Below are 17,395 nucleotides of genomic sequence, written 5' to 3'. Positions count from 1 at the left end.
ATACACACCACATGCATTCATACACACACCACATACATACATACACCACACATACATACACACTACACATATACAACCACACACATACATACTGCACACCACATATACACATACATCACACAGACATACACACCATATATACCACACATATACACAAACACACACCACATACACACACACACACACACACACAAACATACACTCATTGCTATAGGCATGCCCCCCCACTAGGGAAGTGTTCAGGGGCTGGATTTCTTGGAAGTGATTAGATTGTGAGAACTGTGACCTAACCAGTGGATTAATTCATGGAGGGGTCATAATGCAATGATATTTTAAAAAGAAGACTAGAAGGAGAGGCCAACTTTGAGGAAGAGGTCACTGGGCTGTGCCTTTGAGAAGGGATACCCTTCTCCCTTGGCCCTTCTCTCTGAATATGGTCCTATTGTGGGGCCTGTAGGAAGTGGGGTCTGGCTGACAGAAGTAGATCAGAAGGGTGGGCTTTTGAAGGTTAACCTACCCCTCGTTCCGTTCTACCTGTTCTCTGCACTACTTTTCTCTGGGGAACATGAGCAAGAAACTGGTCACCCCAGGTGAGGCCATGGACAGTAGACCAAAGAAAGGATTCTACCCAAGTTTCAATTAGAATCAATGGGTTTATTAGGGAGAGGAGTTACTTATAAGGAGTGTGGGTAATCCCAAACACGCATCAACTAAACGCCTCACCTCAGGGATTCTGGATCATGGAGTCCTGGCTTCAGCTAACTTGTCACAGTCCAGCATCTCCCAAGTCCCTAACAGTTACTGAGCAGGAGGGAGAGGTAGCTGGAATCCAGGTGAAGATACAGTGACCTCTAAACTAGGAAGCATTAGCAGCCCCATGGCCATTTCCAAAACATGGCTGTCACCATGGGGTTCTGCACATTTCAGTAGCATGACTACAGAGCCAAAGTCATGCTTTTCTCCATGATGACCCACAGGAAATTGGTTGACCTCAACATCTAGCTTCAACCTTATGTTCCTGATGCCATAGACATAGCCACTCCTCCATGCCTCCCCTGTTGTGATGGACCAGAGTCTGTCTCTGAAATCATGAGCCAGAATAAATCGTTCCTGTTTCTGGTAAGTATCTGGCCATAACAATGTAAGATTAACTAACACACCTGGTGGGATATTCTCCCCTTCTCTTGCCCCACCATGTGCAAGACAGAGTTTATCTACTCCTTTGAGGATCATGTGAAGCCAAAGACTTCATCTCTGTGGGCAAGCAGGCAGCAAGCATCCTGCTAGACCCAATTGTCAGCAAACACTCATGCTTTAGAGGGTTGTTGAACAGTTAGCAAACATGTGCACTTCAGCAGGGCATTGAGGCACCAGCCCATCCTAGGTCCATCTGAAGAGGCTGGGTTCCTGGGTCTGGAAACCATGGGATCTGAGAAGCAAAAGGAGACAGTGAGGTTGTTCTACATGTACCAGAAAGAACTGGGGATCTGTTCCTGAGAGTTTTGCAGGGACTATGAGGCTGATGTAGAACATTTGGAAAGAACTGCAAATCCATCCCAGAATGGATGAGAGGGGATGGTGAGGCTGCTTAGAATGGCCTAGAAGGTACTGTAAGAGGGACTGGGGTATAATTTAGTCAGAGGCATGCACACATGCCCCTCTTCCTGCCCATTAAATAAATAATTAATGAATAAATGTAGAAAATACTTGCCTTGCCAGCATAAGGTTCTCAGTTTGATCACTAAAGCCATAAAAATGCCAGGCATGGTGGTGCATGCTTGTAATTCCAGTATTGGGGAGGTAGAGATAGAAAGCTCTCTGGGGCTCTCTAACCAGTCAGTCTAGTTTAACTGGTGAGCTCCAGGCCAGTGAAAGACTCTATTTTAAAGCAGGACAGCATTCTGGAAGATGACAATCAGTATTGTCCACCAACATGTGTGTGCACAATATGGGCATTTAAAAATATGTCCCTAAATGCTCTGATGGGAATGGAGAGGCTATTTTCAGAACATAGAGAGGCAATGAAGATGCTGGACATAGGGATCCAGATGCTAGGGCATGGGGGGTGGGGGTGGGTAAATCTGGCCTACCACCCACCAAGGAAGGTCAAGTGCTCTGGGAACAGAAATTTCCTGGCTGCTGACACTGGGTCCTTCTTGACTCTGTGCATTAAGAGTCCTGGGTTCCTTAAGACCAGATGTCCTGGTCTGGGAATTCTACTGGGCAGTTTGGGGGTGGGGTCGGAGGGGGCTGGAATCTTCATATCTCTGTGTTGGTGGCAGGGTGACATCAGGTCTATCAGAGACTGGAAGTGCTCAGAAGAGAAGAGGGCATGTGGAGGCCACCCTTGTCTTCCAGGGCAGAGGTAACACATCGGTGGTGGGAGAGAAAGATACCCCAGGATGCTGTGGTGCTGTACGACCCTTCTGGAAAGAGAGGGGCCTACCTTGGTGGTGTCAGGGAGTATCTGCCTTTTCTATCCAAGCCATGGTAGGAGTGAATGGCAAACCACAGGAAGGCACAGAGCATCATAGCATATACCTGGGACAGTCAGAAGAGATGTCAAGGAGTCAATAGCCACCAACAACCCTGGGGGAAGATTCTTACCACTTCCAGGGAAGTTCCTAGGATTGGAAAATGGAGGGCAAGAGCTAGCCACTGGGCCGCCTCCCTGGGTCAGGGGCTGGTTCCACCCTGCCTACTGGGTCTGGAAGATCCTGGTAGTGCCACGACTAGAGCATTGGCCTGGGGGCAATAACCCAGGGACTGCTTCTACCTGGGAAGGGGCAAGGCAGGGCAGGATAGAGGGAGGGCCAGGAAGGAACTGGTGGCTACCGTGAGGGCCAGGCTGGTGCAGGTCAGGATGGAAGCAATACTGTAGTGTGTCCACAGAACGTTCCTGATGCTCTGGAGGCAGTCCTGGACAAAGGCAGCATGCATGGTTGCCTACCCTGGCTGGCTCTCCCTGCACAGTGTGCTCAGCTTCCCCCAGTTCCACGCTCCTCCCAGAAGCCTCTGGAGCTGCATGGTTTGCTCAACCAGTGCTGAGGCCAGGACAGTCACGGTATGCACCTTCCCAAGCAGAACTACTGAGCACTCTGGGAAAGAGGCTTCATGAACCTTGAGCCTGGGGGCATGGAGCCTGTCTGTGGGTACAGTGGCCTACTCCCTGGGGGGACAGGTAGGACCTTCCTCTTTTGTTCTAGCTGCCCCGAGCTCCTCCAGTTGGCCACTGTTTGTCCCCAGGCAGTCGGGGGAAGGGGGAATGTACCACAGTCCCCCAGAGGCTGCTGTGGAGGGTAGAAAATTTGATGCTGCAGGTTTCTTCATTGTAGGTATGACATTAACAGTCCCTCCCTCTCCTCGCCCCTCCCCCTTCCCTCCCCTTCCCTCCCCCTTCTCCTCCCTCTCCTCCTCCCCTCCCTCTTCCTCTTCCCCTCCTCCCTCCCCCTCCCTCTCCCTCTCTCCCTCTCTCAACAGGGAGGTGACCATTGGCATCTGGGACATTCATATGCTGGCATTTTGTTGGGTTTAGGTTGAAATGTTTGGGGAGGGTGAGGATGGGATGGACCGAGTGGAGCCGCACAGGGTGCGCTCTATTGCATTTTGGCAAGCAAGTGGTCCTTTCGGCCCTTACTGGCTTGAGCTGGCCTTTGTTTCTCTCCCACCAGGGATCCTTTGCAACCAGCTGTGGTACCTTGCCACCCTGGGGGTAGGAGGCAGGCACTGAACTATTCTGTATTTGGGACCCGTGGACTGTTCTTGGGTGGATGGGGCTCCCTGACTCAGCCCCATCCCAGCAGGCCAGCAGCTCCCTTCCCTTCTGGGCCTTGAGCCATTCCCCACCCTCTTGTTTCTTGGAGGGTAGCCAGACATCTCTCCCCATGAGATAGGGCTGGTTTGTTTCCAGAACAGCAGGGGGATGGGACAAAGAGGGGGCTGGGTAAGAAGAGAGAGCCAGGAGGGGAGAGTGAGTCAAAGCCTAGCCCTTAGGGTAGAAGGGCTATTCCATGCTCTTACCCTAGTACTTTCTGCTCTTTTGGGATCCCTGGGGACCCCTTCCTACTCTCTCTAAATACCTGATCACCCTGTTATGTAGAGCCTTAGCTTTGAGCTTCTAGATGCTTCAGAGGGGAGGGAAGGGGAGGGGAGATTCTTGATGGCCTGGGGAAGCCTCATAAAGGAGGAATGAGTGGGTGGGGCCCATGCCTGCTGCTAGCCTGCAAAAGAGAGTTGGGCCTAGGGTTAAAGTCAAGCTGGCCATCCCATTAGTTTCCCTCCCTGTGGCCCCCTATCAAGGGGTGGGGTGCATTCCTAAGACTCTAGGGTAGGTCCCAAGATGTGAGGGGCCAAAGAAGATGAAGATGTCTCTTCAGAGGTAGAACCTGAAGTGCCCAGCCCTTACCAGACCGACCTGAGTCCAGAAGCATTTATCCCCCCCCTCCTCCTCACCTCTCTCATGGCCTCCCGGCCCTGACACATGATGGCTCCAGTGCTCACCAGAAGCCCAAAAGGAGATTTCTTCCCACAACACAGAAACTGCAAGACAGACCAGGGAGGAGCATAGCGTAGGTAGGACTGATTGATGGCAAAACTAAGGCATCAAACACAAGTACTTTGGGTGATTCTGCAAACTGGGCTCCCCAAAGACCAGAGCCAGGGCTTAGGATCACAGCTGCTCCTGGAAAAATAGCCACCAGTGGTTTGGCCTGGTAATAGAATAGCCTGGCTTTCTTAGGACTACTTCCCCTTACAGCAGGGCCCTGCTACTTGCCTGGTGGCTAAACACCTACTTCCTTGAAGAATACCCAATTCCTTCTTGGAATTCTCAGTCCCTACTGAACAGGGGCATTGCCCTTTTATTTTGCACTAGCCATACATTGGGTAGCCAGTCCTATTTGGGGTGGAGGGGAATGGGTGGGAGCTCAGTCATCTACTCAAAATGAACCTGCGTTCTGAGACCTCCTCTTGAAGCCTTGCCAGGATGGCTGACTCTACAGGATTTCTGGCATCCTTTCTCTGGAGCACAGCAAGTATGACTACCCTGTCCTTAGCTCACCGTGTCCTGGATGACGGCCAGCTCCTGCCACCAGTTGCTAGATGGGCTCTTCATTGCCTGATCATACACGAAGTCATAGGTGTCCAACACCGCATCCTCCACCTGCACCAGAGCATCATAGGAGGCAATGCCCTGAGAGAGACCCAGGGAAGCCCACATCCTGGGACTCCTTCTCCAAAGACTTTCCTCCTACCATGGCAATCCTGTGGCTTGCCTATTGCCCTTGGGGCTCCCAAAGGTTAAAGAAGAGGTCAGCAGAACTTAGCTACCCACCCTCAGTGGTAGCTTCTGGGTAGCATAGAGTGGTATCCTGGTGCTACTGCTGGCCTGGATATAGGCAATAAGCCCAGCTTGCTGAGAAGTGTGGATAGAGGCCTGGACTAGTTCCTTGCTACCCTAATGTACTTGAGGGTCTTTCTCCAGAACTACCCAGAATACTGGGAAGATAAGCTCTAAGTCTTGGACCAAGGAAGGTAAAAGTATCTGGCATCAGATACAGGTAGCCAAGGAAGAGGAAGAAGGATGTTGGTCCTGCCTTTGCTCTACACACAGAAAGCCTAGACTGTTTTGCTCCTATCTCCTAGCTCTCTTTCCCTATTCTGTTCAATCCCTACCCTAAGATGCTGTCCCCCAGGCCAAGTATGTTTTCAGAGACAAGCTGGAATTTAATCTCTTCCAGGAATGCATCCTGGATATGTGGGGCTCACTGGTCTCCTGACCTAGGGTAAGTCCTTCTACATCTTTTTGCCTTGAAGACCCTGAGTCCTCCCTACACCCAGCCTCATGCCAGGCCAGCAGCCAGGTCACACAAATGGTTGTCCTAAATGAGTGGAGTGGTGTTGAAGTCCTATATCCTCTGGTAACTCATGCTTTTCAGAAAGGCAGGGTGTCTGTTCCATGGCTTGGTGTCCTCTATGGGCCTCACTCGCCAGCTGCCTGCAGGTCATAGTGGACAGGTGGACAGTTAGAGGTCCTTAGTTAGTCCAGCCTGGGCCCAAGGCCCCTGCAGGAGCCAGGGGAACTCCTTGCTAACTGCTGATCCTGGCACCGATTCCTCCCTCTCCATCCATGCAACAAAGCCAGACATCCCCATGAGTCATCCCAGCTCAGCCTGCCCCAGCCCTCCCCCACTGGAAGCAGGTGCCAAGCTGGCCTTGGTTGCTGGTCAGTCAAGCCCAGAACCCTTTCATGGGCTCAGCTTCTTTGAGCTTATGGGGCTACTGTGTCCTTAAGGGAACAAATCCTGGGGAAGGCTGAGAACTGTCTGGAGTTATTCTGGAATGGGTGGGGCAGGTAGCAGAGTCGAGCAGGCCCGATTGAACTAGCCCTTTTTGCATCACTCCCTAGCACAATTGACTTCATTTCCATGAGTTCTACCACTTTTCAAGGATGTCCCAGTGCCCCGGGGCCCTCTGTCCACTGTCATTCCTACAGGACAATAGGGATGACATCAGCTGTAGAGCTCAGCTCAGCTTGGTTCGCCCAGCATCCCACCCCCAATGTGCAGAACAACAGAGCCCCGCCTAGACCTTAGAACCTGATCTTGGAGCTGTACAGACCAGGCTGAACTCTCTCTGCAGAGCCCAAGCACTGGGGCAGGGGGTAGTGCATGGCCGTCTGGGCATTTTGGCATCCAGAGTGCTCTGTAAGAGACTGATGCTGGAGTTTTTCATGGGAATAGGGAGGGTGGACCAGAGGCTTCCTAAACCAGGGCCACAAAGCCTCCACACCATTTGTCCAGAAGTCCCTCCTAATAAGAATACAGACTGCAGGGCTGGCAAGCAGCTTCTGGGTTACAAACTCTCCCTTGTAAGTGTTTTGTCCAGGGTAGAGGGTGGAGGAAACCCTGAGTGTATGAAGTCCTGAGTGGGTATTTGTTGTCAAGGACTACAGCCTCATGAGAAGTTGGCAAAGCCATCCACTGTGTGAGTCTCACTAAGAATAGCTAAAGCTGCCTTCTGTCCAGCTGTATACATAAACCCTGTCTTCTTGTTTATCTGTATGTAATAACCCTGCCTCTTTATTCAGCTGTATATAATAAACACACCGAGCTGCTGGGGAAAGCAGTTTTTCCATCCGAGAGTTCAAGCCACCTGATGCCAGCTTCTCTCTCTCTCTCTCTCTCTCTCTCTCTCTCTCTCTCTCTCTCTCTCTCTCTCTCTCTGTGTGTGTGTGTGTGTGTGTGTGTGTGTGTGTGTGTGTGTTTGCACACATGCGCACCTGTCCTTTCTTTAGTCCTTTGTCAACCCTAGCCCCCATCAGGCTAATCCTTGCAGCCCAAGTTATTGCAGATTGAGACCTCATGTCCAGGGTACTACCCTATCTTTCTATCTGCCTGGGCTTGGTGACTCCCCTCCCCCATGTTTGCCTGCTAGGGTGATATAGATGGGCCACACAGCCAAGGTCAGGAGGACCCCATGTGGAGCTGCAGGCAGCTTGTGGACCAGCACTGGGTCCTGAGGCTGCAGAGGCAAGCCTGTTTTATGCTTGGTCTTGACATGAATTATTAAGGAGAGCTAAACAATTCATTTTCCCCTCCTAAGGGACACTGGGAGATTGTGGCAAAGTGGCTCTGCAGCCACCGGGAGGGTGTAATGAATAGCCCTATCACTCTGCATTCATCACATAGCAGGCTAAGCCGCACTGCCATCCTCACCAACCTTGGATGCCTGCCAAGGCTGGAAGGGAGACCAGGAAGAAGCACCCATCCTTACTTCATGCCGGAGCCTGTGTGTGCAGACACAGTCAAGGTCTCTTCCTCCTGTGTCCTTCATCCTCTTGTTAGACCCTTGTTTCAGGATGTCTTGAGAATCTTTCCACGGAGGTTCAGGGGGGACTATGGGGACTTTCAAGTAGTATCAGTTGACTCCTGTATCCTTTCTTACCCATGGGACTGGAGGTAGCTAGGATGACCAAGTTCAAGGCTGTTTGGCCTTGCCCACCCGTACAAAGATGGTGGATGATGGGAGGATGTTTTGGTGTTTCTGTCTGTGCTTAGTGTCACATAGGACCTCATTCCAGCCCAGGAAAGGCCAGAACTAGATCCACATTCCAGACCACCTGAGAGTAGAGAGGAGCCTGACTGCCCCTCCCTGCCACCCCTCCCTCCCATCCTTCCACCCTCCCATCCCCCCACCCCCACCCCGCTGGCTCATCTATATAATGCAGTAGCCCTCCAGCAGGGCCTTCTACTCTCTTCACAGAAGCAGACACAGAGGTCTGGGGAGGATAAAAGACATGCTCACGTCTGTCCTTCTACCCTTGAGTTCAAACTCAAGATGTCTTGACCCAGGCTACCTCCAGGTATCTCAACAGGGCTCACATGGGCACTGCTGGAATTCAGAACTCCAAAGATTGGCCCGCAGGCCAGAGTCCAGGAGGAAGCCCTACCCCGCCCAGGGTCAGGCAGGGCGTAGAGAATTGCCCTAGTAGCCAGTCTTATGGGGACTGGAGTAAAGGACCCTTTCTTTCTCTAGACTAAGCCCTGGTTGTTACTGTCTGTTCTTTGGTTCCTCTGAGGCCTCTGCCCATTTTGGACCCTAAGTTTAGGGCTCAGAATGTTAACATAACTTTAGAACAGGGGGACGGGCAGCAGCTGCTGCAGGCCAACCCAAAGCCAGCCCCTGATACCTGCCAGCTGTCTCTACTGAGGCCACCCATGCTGTGACCCAATCCTCCAGCCATCCAGACCACCCCTCAGTGGACAGGGAATGTTCTGTCAAAATGCTGCTTAGCTGTGTTGCCTCAAGCAGAACTTCTGGACACCCATGCCCTCAAGCTATTATGGAGGTTCAACTCCCTTTTAGGTCCTCTGGGGCATAGATAATCATTTTTCCTCTCTAATTTTAGGATTGATATGAGCCTTGGGGGATTTTCTTGGGCAGGGAAGACAAGCAGAAATTCTGGGCAAAGCATCTGGCTGGTCCAGGTAGAGGGTCCTGGCAGCACTCACCTGGGTGGGGTTGTAGAATCTCCAGAAGGCCACCTGCACCAGGATGCAGAATGACAGGGCAAAGCACAGGAAACCCTGGGGACAGAGGTGTTCTTGTCACTGCATAGCCAGGTAGGTGGCCTGGAGAGGCAGGTGGCTAGCTTCCCCAGCTGGGCGGGGCTGAGGTGCAGGTTTGAGACCCAGTCCCTTCTGCCTGGGGGCAGGAGGCTCTTTCTGGGAATTCCTTCCCCAGGCTCTGTGTGCTTCTGAGGATCTGTGACCTAAGGGGCTACACTGCTTTCCTGAGAATGGCAGGCTTTTCCAGTGTGGTGGAGACCCCTACCCATGGGAGAAACAGTGACCCAGAAAGGGCAGGCTGCAACTCTCCGTATCTGAAATCCTGGCAGCAGAACCTCCTACCCTTTAAACATAAATGGGCCAGCATCTATGTTTTATTTTATTTTTAAATTACATGTATTGTGTGTGCATGTATAGGGAGGCCTGGGGAGGCCAGAAGAATGATGTTGCACATGGAGCCACAGGCTCTATGGATCCTGGGAACTAAACTTGGGTCCTCTGGAAGAGCAGGCATCCCTCATTGCTGAGCTGTTTCTCCAGCATTTCTCATATACCTAACCACCCATCCTTTGAGGTAGAGTCTATGAAGCCCAGGCTGGCCTTGAACTCCATGATCCTCTCACTTCCGTTTTCTCAGTGCTATGATTCCAGGTGTGCACAACCACTGTGTTTTATTCAGCGCTTGTGACTGAACAAGGATGTCATGCATGCTAGGCAAACACTCTACCAACTGTCCCACATCCCCAGCCGCAAACTTCTCTCTTGAAGGTAGGGAATAGCCACTTCATATAGGGTACCTTCTGCTAGTTCTTTGTTTTGTTTCTGAAACACGTTTCCAAGGAGACCCTAAGCTCTATAGCCTGACTCATCCACAACCCCAGCCCACAACCCCAGCCCACAACCCCAGCCATTGGTTTGACACCCCAAAGACCGTGGCTTTCCTCCTCCTTGTGAGTTTCCTACCCTTCCTCTATACCACTGCATGGGGCTCTGTGGTTACCCAACTCCCAACCCTCACCCAGAGTGCAAAAAGGGTCATCTTCACACACTCAGCCTTTTCTTTTTTCCTTTAGTTGGGGTACAGACTTCTGACTTCTTTACAGAAGCCAGTGGACAATGCAGATGTCTTCCCTGACCATGTACTGCTACAAGTCCCTACACTTTGTGGGTAGTTTCAGAGGGTCATTCTTGTTGAGGAAACCTGTTCCCCAGCAGTGCCCACCAAAGTCCTACCTAGTGACCTCGGATCTGGGTACCCTGGAGCCTCTGCCTGGCGCTCTTGATCGTCAGTCAGTTCCAGGGCCCTGCACATAGGTCCACCCACTTCCTGTGTGACCATCGAGCCCTCCATTTCGACCACCTCCCCACTCCAAAGTGTCACTGTCATGTCGCTCAATAAATATGGGCAGCTATGGCCTGGCTGTCTCAACCCAGCACCACTCAGGGGTAGCCCCCAAGTGACCAGTATGCAGAATGACCTATAGTCATTGGCCAGGGTGCTAGGTCCATGCCAGGGCTAGCTTAGGTTTACAAAGTGTGTGGAAAGAGCTGGGGTCACCAGTACTGGTCCTCAGACTTGGCTGGGTGTGTGCTCTGCAGGAATGGGGAATTCCCTTCCTGCCAGTTCCAGAGCCTGTCTTAGAGCTGGCCCTGGGGTTGCCTGCTGCTCTGCTTTTCTTTTGCCTTTATTTCCTCCTCCTCTCCCCCCTCCTCCTCTTTCCCTCCTCCTCTCCCCCCCTCCTCCTCTTTCCCCTCCTCCTCTTCCGCCCTTCTCCTTCTCTCCTCTACCTTTTCTTCCCTCCTTTTCTTCCTCCCTCATCTTTCCTCTTGCTGGCAGTTGAGGGCTGTTTTCCCCATCTGGAAGCCATTCCTCAACTCTGCCTCCCGGCTGAGGCTGTGAGCCAGCCCAGTCCAGCCCTCTCCAGAAACCACTTCATCACTCAAGAGGGAGTCTCCCCCTCTCCCCACCAGCCCCCCCCCCCCCGTGTGTGTGTGTGTGTGTGTGTGTGTGTGTGTGTGTGAGAGAGAGAGAGAGAGAGAGAGAGAGAGAGAGAGAATGTGTGTGTGTAGAAAGGGTCTTAAGGCCCACATAGAGCAGAGAGAGGTTTGGCCAGACCTAACTGTGACCATTTTCTCCCTCCTCATTCTAAATGAAAATAAATGAATAAACTCGTAAACAGCTTGAATTGGCTTCCTGCAGCCAGCCGGCTCTTTCATTTCCTGTGTTGTGGAAGGCGGGGCAGGAAAGAGCAGGGAGGGAGCAGTGGGCACAGAGGTGTTGGGGTTGTTTCCATTCCCTCCCCCCTTTGCCCTTTATATGTACTTGTATGTGTTCTGACACACAGGCAGCACAGATCCATGGGACAGACAGATGCAGACAGCGCCCACCATACGCACAGGCACAAAGTGACACAAAGAGACTGTAACCACCAGGGGAGCTCCCAGTGACTCTGTGGTGACCGAGCTGGGCATACTATCCATGCTCAGGTAGAGGATCATGGGCTTAGCAAAGTGCAGAGCCAGCACTGGGCCGGGAGTAGCCTTGGGAGCACAGCTCTGTACAGGAGGAGTCTAGATGTGCCTTTTAGCCTAACCTGCACAACAGTACCGCACCAGGCCCTGAGTCTTGTTAGAGCTGTGGAATTGAAGCTTTGGAAAGCCTGGATGGGTTCTAATGCTCCCGAAATCCTTTGCCCACAAATCAAGTGCCAAGCGGGACATGGGAGGAGCTTGGGAATGCTGAGATGGGCTAAGCTGCGCAGGAGCTGGGCCTCTTGGCCCACCTGTTTACTGCCTTCAGCTTTACGGTCTTCTCGCTGACCTTGGTGCCCCCTGGTGGCCGATGTTATACTTGGGCGCAGGCCTCACATGCTGCCTTCTGCGTGCCCCTGCCTCCATTTTGTCTGTCCTACATGCTTCCCTCTAGCAAGGCACAAATTCTCTGGGATCACAGCCAACCAGCCCACAGTGCCCTTTTCACTAGGGCCTCCATCTGGGCTCTAAATCTCGGTTGTTTTTGTTTAGTGCTTATTCATGGCCAGCCTTGTCCCTGCCCTGCCTGGTGAGGTCTGAGCTGCCAGGTTCTACTTACTCCGTCACCCGGGCCCACCCAGGACTGGCTGGTCCCTGCAGCGGCTCTAGGATGTGACTCTGCCCCTGGTTCTGGAGACCACGGGTCATCAGCAAATGTACTGAGCACGAAGACAAGGTTGCAAAGGGTAGATTGGGTCTACCCAGGAAGCAAAGCTCAGGTTCCTGAGGGCTCCTGGATCCCCCCAGTCTCTCACAGGTAGAGTTTGGGAGGTCTGCAAACAGGGGCGCTGGGATGGACGGCGGAGGGGGACAGGAAATGCCTGGAATGGGAGGGTAGGTAAGAGAGCAAGGTCTCAGGAAGGAACGGCCCACATTCAGATGACTGGGAAAGCCTGGGTGAAACAGGAACAGGGTGGCCATGGGGAGGGCCCTGGGAGGGAGAATCTGGATTAGCCATTGAGGGTTGTGGGGGCACACTGAGGCACCCATATGGAGAACTGGATACGGCAGCAACAAGAGCTTTCTTCTTTGGGGTTGTGAAACGTCTCTTCAATGGCTAGGCAAGGACAGTGGATCTCTGACAAGGAAGCCCAGGTTGCAGAAACAGCTTTAGGGACTGCCTGGTCACTTTTGGTCTTCTAATGAGAAGTGGAATTCACCCAGTCCTGTCTCCAGACCTGGCTAGGTATCAGAACCAAGCCCTTCTGGGGTTTTTAGAGATAACCCCAGGGCAGAGAGGGCCAATTCTCTCTTTCAGGGGCCCTGCAGCACCCAGGTAGAGGTTTTTTTTTTTTTTTTTTTTTTGACTGGTCCAGGTAGGAGGGTCCTGATTGAGCAAGTGGAAGGTCCTGACTGTGTAAGTGGAGGGACTCACTGGTCTATATCCCCTGACCTTTGCTTCTTTCTGGATACTTCTGCTGGGGTCAGGCAGCTCCCTGGTCTTATTCCTCTCCAGCTCTTGTCCCCGTCTGAGGTCTGGGAGCCGGGGTCGTCTGGCAGCACATGGAACTTACCGCAGCCATGAGGCCATGGGCCTCCCTCACAGTGGCTATGGTGCTCAGAGCAGCTCCCAGGCTCAGGAGCCCCGCTAGGCTGATCCCCACATAGAAGGCTGTGGGAAGAGAAAGACAGAGGGTATGGAATCTAGCCTGGGGACTGGGCATAGAGGTTGGATCTGAAATCTATCTACTTTGGGAGTCACAGAGCTAGAACTGACCTTCGGGGAGGTCCCAAAAGGCACATATCTCTGGCTCAAAAGAAGGAATGTCCATAGCCCAATAGCCTGTCCTCCTGAGGCTGAGAAGGAAGGGGGAAGAGAAGGTAGCTAAGAGACAGTACTCTTTCCCCCATTCCTCCTGTCCTCCCTGCCTCACAGACTATCTTTAAGGACATCCCCATACTCTAGTGACAGGTGACAGTGTAGGCTGTACCTTATCAGTGCAGGCCCAGGCCCCAGGCTTCCTGCCTAAGGGAGGCCTAGTGCCTTGGAAGGCAGGGACTGGGGCTACCCATCCCCCATTCAGGGGCCTCAGTTTTCCACTTTTTCCTACTGGGTGGTGACCTTCCTAGATTCCTTGCATTCCTCTTATTAAAGTGGCCTTGTTCTTGTGGAAGTGAGGCACCCTGGCAGGTTGGGTCCTAGCTGCACATTTTCTGCCCTCTGTATATGGTATTCCCTGCCAAGCCCCACAGGCCCACCTGAGTGGGCCCCAGGAGATCCCTGCCCTGAACACATAGATCTGGGCCCTGCCACAGCTTCACCACTGCTATGGGGCAGGCGAATCAAGGCAGGAGTGCCTGCTGTCGCCTAAACCTCCCCACCTTTGTTAGTCCAACCCAGACACTGGGGCTGCCTCTCCCTACTCCTGACCTCTGGTTTTTGGCCAAAGCCAGCTCCTCTGGGCAGCCTAGGGCTGGGGAGTAAGGTCTGTTCCTCCCAGATGTGTTTGGCCCTGGAGCCCTCTCACTTCCACTCCACAGCCATTTCTGGTCTCACTTACCCCAATAGCGCAGTGTTTCATAGGGGTTCCTCTCCAACGATGCATGGCCAATCACAGTAAAGTGGTCTCCAAAGTGAATGACAACCACCATGGTGGCCATAGAGAGGCCCAGCAGCTGAGGGTGAAGTGGGCTCACTGTCAGCGCTGGGGAGTTGCAGAGGCCCCTCACCCTGACAGAATATAGGGTCTGGGCTTCTTAGGCCCCCAGCCTGGCTCCCTCCAGCTTCCTTGGTGCACAGGAACAAGGCAGCTACAGGAGGCCTACATATTTCTGTGGGCAGGCACTCACAGATAGTGTACTACACACAGAGATAAGTAGAAAACACACTAGCCAGTGCCCCATGGTGCTCAGCTCCTCTCCTCTCCTCTCCTCTCCCCTCCCTTCACTTCCTCTCTCCTCCCTTCCTCTTTACTCTCCTCCCTTCTGTGGTTCACCAGTGAGTGGGGACCTCAGACCACAGCAGACACAGTAGGTATCGCTGTGTCCTCCCATCTGAAGACCCAGGAGCTCATATCAAACTGTCTGCAGAGACTCGTCTGCAGTCCCTGACCTGGCAGTCCCAGTCTCTGGGTCCCAAGCAGCACCCCTTCCGGGTAGTCCTTGCACACTCTTAAGTCACCAGCCAACCTAGGTTTTCCCAGGCTCTTCACTGACCCTTGCCTACAAGGACATCAGGTACAGATGTTCACAGTCCTCTAAAGGTGGCCACCAGGGACCCAGAACCAGTCTGAGGGACTGTGGTGTGGCAGGAGGGAAGACCACAGTGCTGGAAGCCCGGGCATGGTGAACTATTTCCTCTCCTGCCTGCCCACCCATCCACTCCTGCCCCACATGCATGTTACCAAGACTAGGAAGTTGGTGATCAGTATCTGGCATTTGGCAATCTTGATTCGATTCCAGTGCCCCATGGTGCTCAGCTCCTCTCCTCTCTGCCCTCGTCTCCTCTCCTCTCTTCTCCCCTCCCTTCACCTCCCCTCTCCTCCCTTCCTCTTTACTCTCCTCCCTTCTGTGGTTCCCCAGTGGGTGGGGACCTCAGACCACAGCAGACACAGTAGGTATCATTGTGTCCTCCTATCTGTCAGCAACCCTTGTAACCTAGTGGCTGTGTTGGGGGAAGGAAGAAGGGCAGGCCGGAAGGGGGGCAGTTTCTATACCAGCTGTTGCTCTGGCCTGGCCCAAGATAACTGGATTTTTGTAGGCATGAGGCCTCCCTTTGGGTAGGCTGGGCTACACTGCAGCATGGGGAGGGGTGGAGTCTTGAGGGGAGCAGAAAGAGAAGGACCTATGGTTATAAGGCATGGCATTGGTTGTAAGGGTGTACTAACCTGTAACTGTCCAGCTACGTAAAAACCTTTAGTGTTTGGTTAGACCTCATGTCCCAAAGTCCTCCTGGGACTAATCCCCAAACAGGACTTCTGCAAGTGGCAAATGTGTCTCATGACCGACCTGATGGCATTAACCAATTCATAACTGGCACAGAGGGGAAGGGTGTGATAGAGTCAAATCTCAGGAAATGTCCAGGGGTTGGGCAAACAGGCATAGGCGTTTCAAGATGGAGGAAGTCTGTTTGTATTGACCTTCGGTGAACTAGCCATATTTGATTGAAAAACAAAAGCAGAGCATGCTTCCCACAGCCAGCACCTGGGAGGCTGAGGCAGGAAGGTATTAGCAAGTCAGAGGCTAACCTAACACACTCAGTGAGACCCCCACCTCAAAATACACAGGCTGGGGACAGGGCTCAGTTGAAGTGTTTGCAGTGCAAGCATGAGGACCTGAGGTCGGATACCCCAGAACCCATGTTAAAGAAGTCAGGCATGGCAGCGCATGCTTGTAATCCCAGTGCCATGGAGGCTGAGGCAGGACGATGCTGCCCGGACTCACTGGCCAGCCAGCCAGTGACACCTGAGGTTGACCTCTGGCTTCCACGTGCCTCCACCTACACCCTGCCCCAGGAACACATACATAAATCAATACACGATAAGAAAGAGCCATCTGAAACTCTGTCAGCCACTTTTTGAAAAGGAGCAAGTGTTTGCTTACTTCAAGAACTGGAGCCCCCCCAAGAGGGTCGGTGCCCCACTCCCATAGGCTCTCTGTCAAAATGTGCGTCTGCAATAACACACAGGATGATGTAAGCCACGGAATGGGCAGTACTGCAAATTCAAATATATGCAGGCCATGCTAAGTGGGCTTTGGAGAGTATAACATGAGTGTTCACCTTAAAACCTGGTTATGTCTAAGCCTGTCCAGATATCTGAGGCTGTTTCTGGGTACCCAGAAAAGGATGCATGGCCCTCTTTTCACACCCTGTAATGTAGGGTTCTCCTAGTCAGGGGGCATCTTGGTAGGAAAAAGAGGTAACTGTGGAAGTGATCCCTGGGCCTTCTAGAAGCCAGTGAAATAGGGCTGTGTTCTGGGCTGTCAATGTTGCTGCTGGGAAGATTGTCAAGTGGCCACCCATTCAGGAAGACTGACATTGGAGCCTCCTGCTGTAGTCCCCTCTTTTCTCCTTCTTCCTAAGGGGCTCTTCCAGCACTCCAGGTGTCTCCTCTGCAGCCTGCATTTCCCAGAGTCTTAGTTCTCAGCCTGTAGGGTAGGTGAGGGGTGACCACTATATCACTCAGGGAAGACTCCAAGACCCAGCCAGGGTGCAGAGCAGCTTAGGTGCAGCCAAGTCTCAGGGTGTGGCCTAAGCTTCATGTGTGCCAGGCCTCCTGCAGCAGAGCCTCCTGCTTGCTCAATCCTTAACCACCTTTCTCTACCTGCATGGAAGAAAGAGTCAGGCAGCCTCCAGGACCCAAGATGGGCCTGGAACCACCTAGAACCCCCTCCTCAATTACTCCGTGCCTAGGACAAGAGTGGAGCCAGGCGCTTTCCTCAGACAGCCTCACTTTGTCTTCTCAGAGCGGTAGGGACCCTAGGCTTGTCCCTCCAATACTAGGTCTGTCAACCCTCTCTTCCCCGAGGTCACCAGTGGGGCCAGGAATCCATGTGTTGTGGGACCACATAGCAATGTGCCCTCTTGGATACCTTTGCCTTCCACCCTTCTGCTCTGACACTCTCTGTAGGAGGAAATGGTATGTCAGAGGAGCTGCTGGCCTGCCTCCTGCCTACCTCAGGGCGTTGGGCTATGGCTCATTCCCAGTAGAGGGCAGTGCTGGCTCTCTGAAGTCAGGGAGGGGCCCAAAGCTTGGGACATGATTTTGCCAGCAGCAGATAGTTTCTGTGACTGTGTGATGTTTGGAATTCTTGGGACATTTCAAAGGGTATAAATGCTAGGGCTCCGAGAGGTT

At 52.7% G+C, this 17,395-nt stretch overlaps 1 protein-coding gene across 11 annotated transcripts; it reads right to left on the bottom strand.

Moving 5' to 3' along the window:
- Positions 1-633: 633 nt before the first annotated feature.
- Tspan32 (tetraspanin 32) lies at positions 634-15,213 on the bottom strand. Of its 11 annotated transcripts, none has more exons than XM_006508619.4 (9): positions 14,945-15,201; positions 14,102-14,216; positions 13,115-13,212; positions 9,012-9,086; positions 5,060-5,191; positions 4,453-4,539; positions 2,836-2,919; positions 2,447-2,541; positions 634-1,429 (listed from the first exon to the last, which is right to left on the bottom strand). In XM_006508619.4, the coding sequence occupies exons 1-9, from the start codon at positions 15,008-15,010 to the stop codon at positions 1,381-1,383; spliced, it is 801 nt and encodes a 266-aa protein (XP_006508682.1). In that variant the 5' UTR covers positions 15,011-15,201; the 3' UTR covers positions 634-1,380. The 11 variants fall into 11 exon arrangements, with proteins under 11 accessions (XP_006508682.1, NP_001121552.1, XP_006508683.1 ...); NM_001128080.2 differs by having other exon boundaries at positions 5,060-5,161; positions 14,945-15,074; XM_006508620.4 differs by lacking the exon at positions 2,836-2,919 and having other exon boundaries at positions 14,945-15,204.
- Positions 15,214-17,395: the final 2,182 nt, after the last annotated feature.

This window comes from Mus musculus, chromosome 7 (genome assembly GCF_000001635.26).
Source record: "Mus musculus strain C57BL/6J chromosome 7, GRCm38.p6 C57BL/6J".
Classification (NCBI taxonomy): Eukaryota; Metazoa; Chordata; class Mammalia; order Rodentia; family Muridae; genus Mus; species Mus musculus.
The sequence above is the reverse complement of the archived record's forward strand: the minus strand, read 5'-3'. Positions and strand labels throughout refer to the sequence as shown.

What these genes read in the sequence shown, in the direction of transcription:
- Tspan32 (XM_006508619.4), bottom strand. Translation starts at nt 15,010, where the DNA reads ATGGGGCACTGGAATCGAATCAAGATTGCCAAATGCCAGATACTGATC. An exon ending in GCACCAGCCTGGCCCTCACG is followed by an intron (nt 2,542 to 2,835) that starts GTAGCCACCAGT and finishes TGACTGTCCCAG; the next exon opens with GTATATGCTATGATGCTCTG. An exon ending in TACTCCCTGACACCACCAAG is followed by an intron (nt 1,430 to 2,446) that starts GTAGGCCCCTCT and finishes TTTGCTTCTCAG; the next exon opens with ATCCCATGGTTTCCAGACCC.